The 14931-nt window shown below is 37.9% G+C and overlaps 2 protein-coding genes across 3 annotated transcripts; both read right to left on the bottom strand.

The window, feature by feature from the left end:
• Nucleotides 1–1553: 1553 nt before the first annotated feature.
• hdac1 (histone deacetylase 1) lies at nt 1554–8090 on the bottom strand. Of its 2 annotated transcripts, none has more exons than XM_081376380.1 (14): nt 7941–8090; nt 7105–7217; nt 6895–7012; nt 6698–6772; nt 6467–6605; nt 5098–5239; nt 4932–5024; nt 4736–4844; nt 4398–4538; nt 4202–4310; nt 3722–3849; nt 2936–3094; nt 2704–2752; nt 1554–2334 (listed from the first exon to the last, which is right to left on the bottom strand). In XM_081376380.1, exons 1-14 carry the CDS (start codon nt 7990–7992, stop codon nt 2307–2309), a joined length of 1455 nt encoding a protein of 484 aa, XP_081232506.1. In that variant the 5' UTR covers nt 7993–8090; the 3' UTR covers nt 1554–2306. The 2 variants fall into 2 exon arrangements, with proteins under 2 accessions (XP_081232506.1, XP_081232507.1); XM_081376381.1 differs by having other exon boundaries at nt 2948–3094; nt 7941–8065.
• A 3834-nt stretch (nt 8091–11924) lies between these two features.
• marcksl1b (MARCKS-like 1b) lies at nt 11925–14637 on the bottom strand. The gene is made up of 2 exons (XM_081376433.1): nt 14364–14637; nt 11925–13236 (listed from the first exon to the last, which is right to left on the bottom strand). Exons 1-2 carry the CDS (start codon nt 14448–14450, stop codon nt 12697–12699), a joined length of 627 nt encoding a protein of 208 aa, XP_081232559.1. The 5' UTR covers nt 14451–14637; the 3' UTR covers nt 11925–12696.
• Nucleotides 14638–14931: the final 294 nt, after the last annotated feature.

Genomic DNA, 14931 nt, shown 5'->3' with positions numbered 1-14931 from the left:
AATTGGTTTAGGCTATTGAGAATTTGGTTCAGAGAATGAGATTTAGTGTTTTAGCAGTTCAGAAAAGCTGTAAATGATCTTGGTTCAGTGTGTTAGCAGATAGCAGTAGATGTGTGGCCTGAGTTCATGACAGGAAGTTCTAGCAGTTTCAGAAGTGACAGAATGAAAGAGTGATGAATGATTTGCAGGAGCCTCTATGACGGTTATGTCAGGGGAATGTTCTATGAAACAAAATGCAACATGAATATACATTTAATATAAATATAACTATTATACATTTTATTTAAAAAAATCTATTAAGTTTCCTATAACGTAATACATTTTCTTTGATTATAAATCTCCTCAACCACCTCCAGTGTGCAGCGACAGCAGTTTTATTTCACCAGTACTCTCAACACACCAGCTATTGGCGGAGAGGAGACAGAGGGTTGAAGCCAGTCAGTGTGTGTGTGTGTGTGTAGAGAGGGAGAGAGAGAGAGAGAGGAAGGATAAAGGACCACAATCAGGACCTCGGTTCAACATCTCTATGTATTGTACTCAGACAGGAATATGCAATTGTGTTAATAGAAAAAAATTAGATACATTTCTAGTTTCGACATTATTTCTTCTTCAGAAAATGTGCAACCATTGAAAAAAAAGTGTACCAATTTACTCATGGAGCCACACTGAGATCCATATTTCCATATTGGGTCTTAAAAATTAAGAAACCAAAAGAAAAGCTTTTTTTTTCTAAAGAATTGGAATCTAGAGGAATATTATGATATCTTTAACATGAGTTACAGGCATGCAAACTTTGGGCAAAAAAAAAAAAAAAACAGGAGTGCTTTTTCACATTTTTGAACTGTCACCATTACCATAATATACAACAAAGATTTTACACATAGACCTACCAATCTCTGTGTAAAAATAAAATAGTGCTGTTCTAATGTAACCGTTTACCCCCTGTAGTCTGACTCCAAATCAGTCAATATACATTCATTACATTTCAAATTTAGGCTTTCTTCATTTATATTTGTCTTCAGGATTTTTTTTTTATTTATTTTATTTTACAAAATAAAAAATTTGAGCTGGGTAAGTTTCTGAAATTTGGTTGATTTCGAACGGAATTACCCAGATGTGTTCATGTCTGAGAACCTTTTATACACATTAACTGCAGACACTGAAATGAAACACTGTGGTACAGTACAAATATTTTGAGTGTCCCTTATTTTCCTTTCCATAATTTGGCAACCCTAGTAATGATGATTGACAGGACTGAATGATTCCTCTAACCCACGCTTAAAATTTCATAAAATGTTGATTAAATGTAAGACATTTTTACCTATAAAGAAATTGTGCAAAAAGAGTGTTCTGATTTTATATCCATTAATCCTTATATATTTACATACAATAAAGAAATTAAGATGAAATGTTAAAACATTGATTAGTGCAGTGATTCATGAACAACCAGTGTAAAGTGTTAATGTTTGGATGCAGTCAGTATAAAACTCCAGATTCTCAAGCTGTGAACACAGAATATTGTGTTTGTGCAAGATAAACGAAATCCACAAATATCAGAGAGTTTCTCTTTATTTATCAAAGTCATTGTTATAATAAGGACATTTCACAACCACTGAACTCTGGAACTCCAAACGGCTATTTCTGGTCAGCCGTGACTGACCTGCTAGCGTAACCACAACAGAAAAATCTGGAATCTAACAGCAATACAGCAAGTCTTTGCCAATCCCCACTAGACAGGGGGAAAAAAGTTCAATACAGAGCCATCCAAGACAGACACCTTAATAAAAACAAACATTTAGCGCTTAAAAACGAGGTAAAGGACACTGCTCAAACAGCATCTGCAGGGAAATCGAAATAAGAGCGGCCAATAAGTGTGTCAATCCATGATTTAAAAGAAATTCAAGGGGAGAGCTTCCCATGATGGGAGAGAAAGATGTGCTATCTCTGGTCCTGTTTGAGGTGCTATTGTTGGTAAACAGTAACGTAAGGATTAAAGGTGGGAGGCAAACAAACATGGTTCCAAAGCACACAAAAAAAAAAAAGAGAAAAAAGAAAGAAACATCTGTCATTTCACACTTGTAAATGTAAAAACTTTTATACCGCTTCATTAGATTACAAATAGTAAAACGAGTCTTACAAAATAATTTACAGTCCTTAGCTCAGGACTAGAGCTAACATCTAATGTGTGTGTGTGTGTGTGTGTGTGTGTGTGTGTGTGTGTGTGTGTATGTGGGTTTGTCGTTTGAGAAGATGAGGGTGTATGACAATTTATGTTCATGCATCCATGAGGACCAAATGTCCATTTCTCAGACGGTTTTTAATTCTTCTTTTGGCCTGTAAAAAAAGAAAAACAATTCAAGCAATTATCTTGGCAAATATTATAGAGCAAATATAAATTGCAATATATACTATAGTATACCAACGAGACATTTATTTGACCAACAATAGTCAAAACAGTAATATTGTAAAATACTATTACAATTTAAAAGCTTTTCTATTTTAATATATTTTTGTAGGATTCTTTCAATAGAACAGCATTTGTTTTAAATAAATCTTCTGTAACATTGTAAGTCTTTACTATCACGTTTTATCAATTTAATGTCTCCTTGCTGAAATTTTTTTTTTTTCTAAAAATCAATTAAGCCTTTTTGTTAAAACTAGAAAACCTGGGCACATATTTCAAAACCCACACTGAGAACTTACCCCTTTGTGTCCATTTTTTCTTCTGAAGCTTTCTCCTCTTCTTTAACATCTGGTATCAAATGGGAAGGACAGCGTGTCAATTTCACACTGATTTCATTTCTCTTAACTACAATGCAGTGCTTTTTTTTATATAAAATATGCAAATGCATGAAGTAAGTTTGGGCTAATTATTGCAATATCTCAGAAGTTTAACTTGTTCATGCTAATATGAAATAAAAGAAATCAGCTGTACCTGTTGGCTCACCTTTCTTCTCTTCTCCATCCTTCTCTTCTTCGGTCTTCACTCGTTTAGGCTTCTTGTAATTGGCTGCATTTCTCCGGCCGCCCTGTCCTTCGTCCTCAGAGTCTGAGAACTCCTCATCGCAGGCTATCCGCTTGTCATGGGCACGGACTGGAGACAAGAAAAACAACAAGCGTTCATTTGTGCTCAGCCTTTATGGAAACTTTATAGGCTTTTATAGGATTTTTTCAGGGAGGGGTGGAAGACCCCCCGAAACTAATAGTGTCGTGGAGCGGGCGCGTTACAGATACGTGGTGTAAAATTGGTGTACGTGGTGTTAGTAATCAAAAAGCATGTCTAATTAATTGAAATCATGAAACGTATACAATTATTAAACTTACACAATATTCAGATCTAGAGTCTGGAGATGAAGTTCATGCATTCGTGTCCTTATAGGCAAAAAACAGCTCAAGCGTCACATGTGCTTCAGTGTGTGTGTGTGTGGTAAATGAAACTGTCAGCTGCACCATTCATTCACACAGAACATGCAGGATTCGTACTTAAATAGTCTTTTTGCGGTTTAATATTCACAGTGTACTGAACTATTCAAGTGTACCGAACTGCTTTTTATTTATTCATCAAAAAATTGACAAATTCTGTGAAATTCAGTGTATACAGTAAAATTCGTTGTTTTGAGAGGGCGTCCCCCCCAAAACAAGGGTAGGGGAAAACACTGTTTCCGTGTTTGACAGTCAGTGATATAAGAACCAGCAACAAGGGAATAAAGCTGGCACTCACTAGAGATGCGTTTGTCAGGGTCGTCCTCCTCATCTCCACTGTCTTCCTGAACAGCATCCTCCGGGATCGCCTGCATCTGAACCCCTGGGGCGTGAGGCAACATCCGCAGATTCTCAAACAACCGCTGTCTGTAGAGAGGAAAAAATACAAAATATCAAACCATCTCAATGTATAACCTGCAGATATGTAATGGATGTTTCATTATACAAGTTTAAATTTGCATATCAGACTCAAATCAGTTTGTTTTTTGCAACATGACTAAAACAAAAGCACAAACCCAGTAATTGTTTCTGCCTAAACTAACATGACGTTAGCTAACTGCATGATTTGTATCATCTTAGAACTGTACCTCTAAAAAAATAAAATGTAATGTAGAAACAAGCATTGTTTGTAAAGCTGCTTTGAAACGATATGCATTGAGAAAAGAGCAATACAAATAAGTGAGAATTGAAAGGAGTATGTGTAACTAATTCCACTCACTTGATCTTTTCCAGATAGTCATTTGTATTCTGATTGGTCATGTTGGAGGGGCTGATGTGAAGCTTGAAATCGGGTCCGAAATACTCAAAGTAGTCATTGTACGGGAGCTCTGAGGTAACGAAAGAAGTTAAAGGGTGTTCACCATCGAAAGAACAAAACATGACAATCTAACAAAACAACAATCAGAGAGAGTCACCGTTGGGAATAGTGCTGTCCAGCGCTACAGCCGTCTCATAGGTCCAGCAGCGGGCCACGTTCCTGATGGTGTAGCCTCCACCTCCCAGCATGAGCAGGGGCAGGTTAAAGCTCTTCATGTACTCCACACACTTAGCATGACCTGAAAAAACCCACATGGGGTTTGGTTAGACACAACTATCAGTAGCTTTAAGGCAAGCTCACAAGGATCACAAGCCAAATCAGTGCTTGTAGCGGTCGCAGATACTCGTTAAGCATAGTTAATTCGGCTGGCCTTACAGTCCTGTAGTGTGAACTTGCCCATAGACACTTATCTGGGGGTTTGATTGAGTTGGATACCTTTGATGGTGAGGTTAAAGCAGCCCAACCTATCTCCAGAGAGAGAGTCAGCGCCGCACTGGAGAACCACAGCACTGGGCTGGTACATCTCCATCACTTTGGCCATGATCTGCAGGACATTCAGAAACACTCATTCATTTCACTGCACATTTTGGCAATGAGACTTTTTATGGAATGTAAAGGTTTACAAACGCACAGGTTTGAATATGGCTTCGTAGGATTCATCATCGATACCATCCCTGAGCGGGTAATTTACAGCGTAGTATTTTCCCTTCCCTGCACCAATATCCTACAAAAAGAAAATAAGGATATTTAGTTACATGCCCGCTTTATCGAAAGTCATTCAACTTGCAGGGACTTACTCTGAGGTCTCCGGTACCAGGGAAATACTCTCCGTATTTGTGGAAGGACACAGTCATGACACGGTCAGTTGTGTAGAAGGCTTCCTCAACTCCATCACCATGATGAATGTCAATGTCGATGTAAAGCACTCTTTGATGGTACCTGGAACGGTCACAGAAGCCTTTGCTTAATGTCAAAATGTGTTTGAGGTAATTAAACAAAAAGATTCTTTGTACAAGAGCTCAAAAGTCCGCGTGAACCGGAAGTTGCAAACGACTTTTCTCCAGTGTTGTGACGTATTTCCCAGAGAAAAGGAATATTGAACAGAGGGCAGGGTTTTACTCTAGCGCTCCTCCTCTCCATCTCTGCTCATAACAGACTAACGGTTTGAGGGGAGTGGTTAAGCGTTTCCCAACCCAAGCCGTCAAACCTATGTCATCAGAGAAGAAACGCCATTCCAGACCGGAAGTAACTTTTCAGACTTTGATTAAAGATTACGACGGCAAACAATTTTTTTCTGTGTATTAACTTGCACGGATTAATTTTTCACCACAAGACTAGTAATATGTGCTAACAAAGTAAATAGGGTCAATTTTGATTTCAGTTGGACTTTAAATTCTATGAAATTTGTACACACCACCAATCTTTTTAAAAGTCATATGCTCACCAAGGCTGCCTTTATTTTATCAAAAATACAGAAAATGGTCATCACAGCTAGATTTTTGCCCCTTACACTGATTTCACCCAGCAAGTAAACGCATTAACCTGATTTCTGTCGGCTTATTGAAGTGCGCATGTATGGATTTAAGTGCATCCAGACAGAGCGAGCGTTTTGCAGTAAGGAAGGTGGAAATGTAGCAAATTTAAATTCTTTCTTGACCCAAAAAATAAGTGCTCTCATCTCGTGCAGCAGCAGCGTACCGTACGGTCAAAATGCTGCATCTGTAACTGCATGGGAGGATAATATATGACCCGCTGACATGTTGCAATACTGCTCTTCAGTTTTTAATGCTTTATTTAAAAATCACAACCGAATAAACGAAAATAAACGAAACGAGTCAGATTATTACGTTATGACGTCACTGCCGGGTAATAACCTGATTTATTAATAAAGTGCTGTAAACATGGTTTACTTGCATTGTCGGCTTATTGGTTTACATGTAAACCCAGACAACAGGTTATTCAAATAAGCTGATTTTTGTGAGTTATACTGGTTAGTACTGGTGTGCATGTAAACGTACTCACTGACGACTAAAGTAATGGAACTTTGCCATCACAGGAATTAGATTTTAACAACATTACTGATTTTACTGAACTTTTGATCATAAAGAAAGCCGTGGTGAGCATAAGAGACTTATGAAAAAAAAAAAAAATAAGTAAAGAGCATACTTGAGCAGTTCCAGAATGGCCAATACGATGTCGTTGACATAGCAGAATCCAGACGCCTCAGATTTCTTGGCATGATGAAGGCCTCCTGCCCAATTAATGGCAATGTCTGTCTGCTGTTTGTTGAGTTTCACAGCCCCAGCTGAGAATTATTAGAAGAAAAAAAAATGTAACTGTGCCAAACACAAGCAAACCTTAAGCAGACTCTGTGAGAGAGAAAATAAAAACACTTACCAACAGATCCACCTGTTGAGAGCTGACAGAACTCAAATAAGCCGTCAAAGACTGGACAATCCTCCCCTACGTTAACTGCAAAGAGAATGAAACACCTTCACTGTACATCCAAGACATGAAAAGTCCAAAGTAAAGCAGTCTTTTCATTTAAGACTTTACAACTGATCATCTTGAGCAAAGAAAAAACATCAACTCACATCTCTGCATCTGTTTGCTGTACTCAGACATGTTGTCTGGGCGGATGGAACGAAGGAACTTGATGTAGTCGTCACTGTGGTACTTGGTCATTTCTTCAGCATTGGCCTTATGAGGCCGCTAAATGTGCAAACAAATTACGAAATTAGCTCAGCAAAAAACCTGGGGGAAAAAATCCTAAAATATAAAAAGTAGTGATGCATTTTCCTTACATAAATTTCCATTTTCCTATACAGCCCATAGTTGAGCAGGAGGTTGTGGGTCATCCGGATTCTGTGGGGTTTCATCGGATGACCCTGGCCATAGTAGTAATTCCCAACATCTCCTGTAGAAAAAAAAAAAAATAATAATAATCATTAACAGAATATTGCTTGATACTCTTAGTTACATAGAAGACTAAAATGTTCTTTGAAAAATATCTGATTGTTCTATAAAGTCAGCAAGAATTTAATGTTTCAAACAGGCCTTGAACTAGACACAAAGCCAACTGCAAGATTCACCCTGATTATTAATATTAGCACAATCCACAACACAATACGTGACTACAAGGGAAGAAAACGGCAAACAGCATGGAAAAACAAAGACAAAACAGCTCCCGTTACAAACGAGAGCATCATTCCCACACGCTTGGAGTGATGATGCTACTACTAGCAGTGAAGACATCAATGAAAGCAACGAGCTCATTTGATATGAACTCTGACGGCCCGTAGTGTGAAGCTAATTTTATCGACGCTATTTGCGGGAGATAAAGAACACACGTGGAAAAGTGTATGCAATATATCGCACTGGCAAAGAAAGTGTGAATTTTGCTGGTGTAAGCTCCATTCTGTAGACTTGCTGCTAACAGTGAATAAGAACAACAGGATGAAGAGCAGATAGCACGCTAGGCTAACACTAGCATGAGCACCGTGCGGCTAAACCCGGCTAACAATTAAGCAGCACTCAAAGGAACTTAAGCATTGTGCAGAATTTATCCAGAGCAGGCACCGGGTTTCATTTCTCTGAGGATAAAAGCTCGAAATTTCACCCGTAAAAATGCAATTCTTACCGTCATAATAATAGCAAACTTTCTTCTTTGTTCCTTGAGAACTCAGCGCCATTTTACCCTCCAATTACAGCCTGCGCCTGCCGGGCTTTCTGCGCACTGAGGAACTTCAATAGCAACTTGTCTCGGGTAGCTTTCAGCCAATCACAGTTCAAATTCCATCACGGAGGGCGTGAGTCTTGAATTTCTCCGCCAATCATTTCACTTGCTGTCTTAATCAAGTATTTAGGACTAGTTAAGAAAAAGTCCCATAGACTTTCATTGCGAAATGTTCAGATTGAGCCAAGACTATTCAAACTTCAACTGTCTAAATTTTTCTATCTTTCTATCTATCTATCTATCTATCTATCTATCTATCTATCTATCTATCTATCTATCTATCTATCTATCTATCTATCTATCTATCTATCTATCTATCTATCTATCTATCTATCTATCTATCTATCTATCTACCTGTCTGTCTGTCTGTCTGTCTGTCTGTCTGTCTGTCTATCTATCTATCTATCTATCTATCTATCTATCTATCTATCTATCTATCTATCTATCTATCTATCTATCTATCTATCTATCTATCTATCTATCTATCTATCTATCTATCTATCTATATAAACTAGCCTACTTTAAACTTTAAGCTTTTAAAACTTTCTTTCTTTCTAAGTAATCTTTCTTTCTTTCATTCTAACTCCAAACTAAATTCAGATTTTGACAGTTGGAGAGGCCCATTAGACTCCATTAGCTGCTATGTGCTATTTCTAATCCATCGAGACTAATTTTCCATTCTATCTAATATTTCTAAACTGAAACTTCAAACTTTTAAAACTACTAAACTAAAACTTAAACTAAAACTAAAAACCTTCAAAATTCAAGCTTTTAAATCGTAATCTTTCTGGCAAGGCTTTTTCATGCCAATTTAAAGTTTGTCTACAATCTAGTTCCATTTACTCTACAGCTGTTTAAACGTCTGCAAGTTATAGACTGAAAATATAACAATCACGTAATAATTTTAATAGTTTATTTATGACTCAGTTCTAATTGGTTTATTCACGACTTTTTCTTCTATAGTTATTTACTCACAAACTAATGCATTTAAGCATGCAAATAGCCAAAACTTTTTTCCTCAGCAATGATAAAGGAAAATTGATCTGTTCTCAATAGATTATAGGCCTACAAATTTTAGTCCATCACCGATTACAAATTACGTAATCAAAATTGTAGTTAGCAACATTTACATGAAGGCCTAGTCTGACAACTTTTTGATTACGTTTGACCTAACTTGTTTGTCACAGATTTGGATAAAATTATTTTGTACCATATTGACATAAAGATATAAAGAGAAAATATATTCCATTCTTAGTTATCAGCGCACTAAACATTACTTATGTCAGGGTTTCCCAAACTGGGGTTTGAAGGACTGCAGGGTGAGATTGAAAAAGTTATACTTAATTAAAACACAAAAATGAAAAATTAACAAAAAATCTAAATAAAACACCTTAACACCAAAAAAATTTTTAGTCTTTTTTCTTTCTTTTGTGTGTGTGTGTGTGTGTGTGTGTGTGTGTGTGTGTGTGTGTGTGTGTGTGTGTGTGTGTGTGTGTGTGTGTGTGTGTGTGTGTGTGTGTGATCAATATCAGAGAGCTGTGAACATCCAGATGTGTTGATAATTTATTGAAATTTTAACTTCAGACACACTTAATCTCAGATACACTTCAAAAATGGCCCACAATATTTACTTGAAGTGAGATTAAGTGTGTCTGAAGTTAAAATTTCAATAAATTATCAACACATCTGGATGTTCACAGCTCTCTGATATTGATCACACACACACACACACACACACACACACACACACACACACACACACACACACACACACACACACACACACACACACACACACACACACACACACAAAGAAAGAAAAGAGACTACAATTTTTTTCAAAAGTTTGGGAATTTTACATCACATGAATAAACAATTATAAACATAAGGGGGGGAACAGTGACATTACACAGCCAAAGTCTTCCAGGTTTGAAATATTTTCCCAAAGACTTCCAGAATCAATAATTATATGATGAAGACATAAAGTTTAACAGCTATTCATCGACAGTTATAACATGCATTACATGGCACAATTGATTGAATTGTGCTTTTGTCCCCAAATTCAAAAGCATGGACTGAAAATGTATTTACATGGTATACAAAAATATGAAGGGCATTTGATGCAGATGAAGATCTAGGGCAGCCACAGACACCATGTTTACATTTGTGGGGTAGTTTCTAGAATTATGAACAGGCCATTTTTGAAAATGCCATCCATCTGTGGTAACATATTAGACCAGTTAGATTTCTGTATATATTCTGGATATCCCAAAAATGAATGTGTGTACATTTTTAAAGAAATAAAAAAAAAAACTCAATCTACCTTTGCAACACTAATGCAGTTGGGTTGGCATGCATGATCACACAGTATGCCTAAATATGCTTTTGTATCATTTTGTGCCTTTGTTGTTTGAAAGACAAAAGCCTTCCAAAGACATGTAAAAGATGATTAAATGACTCACTGATAATTCATATAATAAAACCAATACATTTGTGTCTATAATATGCAACCAAGTAACTGTAATCTGATGTGCATTTAAAGGGATAGTTCACCCAAACATGAAAATTCTGATAATTTTGGTAACCAGATTTGTTGATGGGCCCCATTGACTTCCATAGGTTTGGAACAACTTGAGGGCGAGTAAATGATGACAGAATTTTCATTTTTGGGTGAACTATCCCTTTGAAATGAAGGCTAATATTTTGGATTAAATTTTGGAATCTGATTATATAATCAGTTTACTACCCCGTACTGTCTACCAGTATATCTGAAACTGCCATCCTCTCATTCCACCAAGGTCACATAGGAAGTGATACTGTCTGATTCTGCTATCAGACCATATAATCCCTTCTTTCGTCATAATTCTTGCAGCATAGGCAGCACATATTCTCTTTTCTGCCAGATGCATATGCCTATAAACATATTTACTTATTAACATAATAGAGGGTGATAAAGAGAAAAAGTGCCAAAAAGGAATAAGAGAGAGTGTTAAATGTTTTAATCCAATGCTTAAATTTGACTGTTTGCATTAAAACGCAATTCAAAGAGATGGTGCTTTAACACACACACATATAACATTTGTGTGAACTTTTTCAGAAACCCAACACTAAGTGCAATACATATTTCTAAACATTTGCACTTAGTCCACAAGTCACTATGAAACTAGTTGATTGTTGCAAATGTGACTGCAATACTGCCATTCGTCACACGATAGCGCCATAAGATTACATTTGATTCCCTAATCCCCAGCGATAAATCTGTTGCCATTACCAGAGACAGATGGGGGAAATAAATAAATAATTAAATAATACGGATATGTATGCATAAATATGTATATTAATTACAATGTGATGGTTACTCATCCAAAGACGGTAAAGGATAAAAATAGATAGAACAGCAAGCAATGTTTTTCAGTTTTAGTATCCCATGAATTTACGTCTATTTTATAAATGAATCGGCCAATCATCATCCTCACAGAAATCTTCCACAGGCTAATTAGAAAAAAAGTTTAACCATTAATTATTGAAAACTGATTTTTTTGTCAAGCTAAATCGTCTGAGGTTGAATGAACCATGAATGTAATGCGAAGCATAAACACGTAATGAAATATAAATGACTATTGATTATTTAATTATATAATTTTACTTAACTGTGAGATTTGCTCATTTTTTAGGGGAATTAGGCTTTTACAATGGTACCTCAGTCTTATATCAAGATACTTTAATTTGAAGTAAATTAATTTTACATATACTGTTATTGACGCTAAAGGGTGGAACGGTCAGTATGAGGTTTTCTTTTTTCCCAAAGTGGATTAATTTGACATGTCTGAATGTATTAAGTGGCTCATGAGTGATCCACTGTGAAGAAGGACAAACACAAAGTGAACATCTGTAGGTAACCAACATTTATTTACCATTATCAACTTTACAATAAAACCAGTAACATCTTTAAACATTAGCAAAATAAAGAACAAAATTGGTCAAATGTATTTACAGAGACCAAAAAGCAGATCAAGGCTCACATTTAACACATAACAACTCTGCTTCTTTTAAAACTTCAAATGTGAACATAGCAAGCTCAAATGTGTTTTTATTTTGTTTTTTTTGTTGTTTTTTTTAAAGCCAAGATGAAAATTAAAATGCGATTTCAAACAAACGAGACAAAGCCTTCTGGATATTTAAAATGGTTCTCTATACACCACAAAATACTTAAATTTGGGTTAAAATATAGGAATGTAGAAAGTTGGCAAGTCTTTTTCGATTTCCTTTTTTTTTTAACAGTCATTATATGTGGTGATGTTTATCTTGCACAATTCATCAGTACAGTCGCATCTATTCGGTGGTGGGCTTGAAAGATGCTCTTCCTTGATTCCCATCCTCAACTCACTCTTGCACAGACATCCTGCTTCCAAAAGGTTTCGGCTTTCGCTCGGAGTTCCAGATCTTTGAGCCATAATCAGGGAAGTGAACTAGTGAATCTAGTCTGTCATTTGTTATTAATCTTGAAGAAAGTGGCACGAGGAGTCTTTTTTTCACATACATGTGTATATATACATATACATATATCCATGTATATATACATATGTATACATATACACATATATATAAATATATATTTTTTCTTGGAAAAACAGTTCACAAAGTCCTTTGTGAAGTACAATCACTCCTTCTGTTCGGATGGTGCAGGTGTTGAGCTGGTCTCCTCTGTTGGTTTTGTGGGCTCTGCAGCAGGTGCAGCAGCCTCTTCCTTGGGGGCAGCAGGCTCCTCAGCCTTGGCTGCGGTTTCCTCGGCCTTGGGGGTCTCGGCGGGGGCGGGTGTCTCCTCGGCCTTGGCCTCCTCCTCCTTCTTCTCCTCAGCGGCCGCCCCGTTCTCCTCTGTCTTCTCTTCGGCGGCCGGAGCAGCGGCAGCAGGAGCGGCCTCTTCCTTCACCTCAGCGCTCTTCTTGGTCTTCTTCAGCGAGATGCCCTTGAATTTGAAGGAGTTCTTCAGGGAGAACTTCTTCTTCTTCTTCTTGGGGGTCTCCTTGGTGGCCTCGCCCTCTGGTTTGGCGGGCTCTCCCTCGGCGGCGGGCGCGGGCTCGATGGCATCGCCGGCTCCAGGCTCGGATTCCTTGGCTGCCTCCGCAGAACCATTAGTGGTGGCGGCGTCTCCCTCTGCCTTGGCAGACACATCGCCATTGGTCTTAACGTGGCCGTTCTCCTGAGAAAAGGACAAACAAAATTGGCATTAAAAATGAATGCAACAGAAACCAATATGTTTGAATATTCACTATGGGTCTACAATGTACACATATGTAGCAGGGCATTCCCTCAATCGTCGACGACACATCAGTGACCCGTCACGTAAATAATGCATGTCTTCGAGGTGACGCCTTGCAGTACCGCGCACCACCGAGCGAGGGCGATAGAGCCATACCGAACACACACAATGCGAAACGAGACGGCAGCTTTGGAACAAAAGACTGAGATCGAGCGAAGCACGATGGAGAATTTCATTGAGTTTCATTCACCATTTATCCATCGACGATAGAATAACTACAAACGTCGATTTAAAAAAGTAACGTAAAATATAAGTACACTCATTGATAAGAAAGACGTTTTGTCACATAAAACCTCAAAAGCTTGACCAAGTGTGGACTCTCGTCTCAATGTCTAGACTTTAAAGCTCGTGCGTCTGCAAATTAAGACTCCACGCGCTTCATAGAAAAAAAGCCCAAGCAGAACCCGACATAACCTCACGAGATTGTTTTTTTATTTATAATGAAATAAAAAAAGTACAAATGATAAACTAACACAATAATGTATCGAATAGAATGTATAAAATACTTAAATAAAAAGAATTGGGAAAACAAAACTATATTCTCAATATAACCAATTACAACCACATTTTCCAGATTGATCGCAACCCCCTGCTGTTAACCCATGCATAGTGAATACGTGCAGCATCCTCCTACACTGGCATTAATGGAGATCGCATGGCAACAACACCGACCGTCTCCAAGCGCTAGAAACGGACTTTAACGGGAGAAATCCGCGTAAAAATCCGCTTTCAGCTCAAGACAGGAAACCGTGTTTAAATAGCCTAATGTGATTCTCTCGAAAGAAACCGTTCGGTTTTCTCGCCTGCCACTGCCACGAGACATGAAATGATAAATAAGACAATGCGTAAATGGTATACTTCTTCTATTTCGTTGTTTTCCCATTAAAATCACCGTCTTTTTCGTCACAATCAGAGTGATAGTTAAATGGCTGACGGTGGTTTTGCAACTCTCGCCGAAGCACTTGTTGGTCAGATGTGGGTGTGTCGCAGATGGGGAGATGAATTACCTGTCCGTTAGTCTTGACGGCAGCCGGGTCAGCAGCGGCGGCTTTCCCCTCCACAGCCACTCCTCCCTTTGATGCCTGGGATCCCATTATGCTTAATGTGGTTTTAAAGTAAATTAAAAAGAACTCAAATTCAGGTACGTGGAAGAATAATCCAGACCAAATGGCGTAACGTGCATCCAAAGGCGCGAAGAAAGTTTTTTTTTTTTTTTTTTCCTTTATAAGGAAAACTTGAGATGATCCACTGTCTTCCACCCGTGAGCGTCGAAGGCGACCTACTACTACCAGTTCTAGTTCCACAGCGCTTCAAGATAACCAAAAGCCCCGCCCATGGGCGTGCCTCGGGAACTCGAACCAATCTGAGGCACGGCCCCGCCCACTTATTGAACCCTCCATGTCCCACCTCTTTGATTCCACTTTATGTCCATGGAAATAGAAAATGGCATCAAACTGGAAAGAAGAGGGAACCAACAGGGTGACTTGTTGAATTCTCTGCTTACTGAGAGCAATGGGGTTTCAGTTTAATTGAACCCATTCACCCTCACACTAGAACTAAAGCATTAATGACATG

This window comes from Scardinius erythrophthalmus (assembly GCF_964197995.2).
Source record: "Scardinius erythrophthalmus genome assembly, chromosome: 10".
NCBI classification, from domain to species: domain Eukaryota; kingdom Metazoa; phylum Chordata; class Actinopteri; order Cypriniformes; family Leuciscidae; genus Scardinius; species Scardinius erythrophthalmus.
This window is presented reverse-complemented; position numbering and strand designations above follow the sequence as displayed.

Excerpts from the sequence above, each read along its gene's own strand:
- marcksl1b (XM_081376433.1), bottom strand. The coding sequence starts at position 14,450 with ATGGGATCCCAGGCATCAAAGGGAGGAGTGGCTGTGGAGGGGAAAGCC. Across the intron at positions 13,237-14,363 it reads CCGTCAAGACTAACGGACAG|GAGAACGGCCACGTTAAGAC; the intron begins GTAATTCATCTC and ends TCCTTTTCTCAG.
- hdac1 (XM_081376380.1), bottom strand. The coding sequence starts at position 7,992 with ATGGCGCTGAGTTCTCAAGGAACAAAGAAGAAAGTTTGCTATTATTAT. Across the intron at positions 7,013-7,104 it reads ATAGGAAAATGGAAATTTAT|CGGCCTCATAAGGCCAATGC; the intron begins GTAAGGAAAATG and ends TTGCACATTTAG. Across the intron at positions 3,095-3,721 it reads CCCTGACAAACGCATCTCTA|TCCGTGCCCATGACAAGCGG; the intron begins GTGAGTGCCAGC and ends TCTTGTCTCCAG.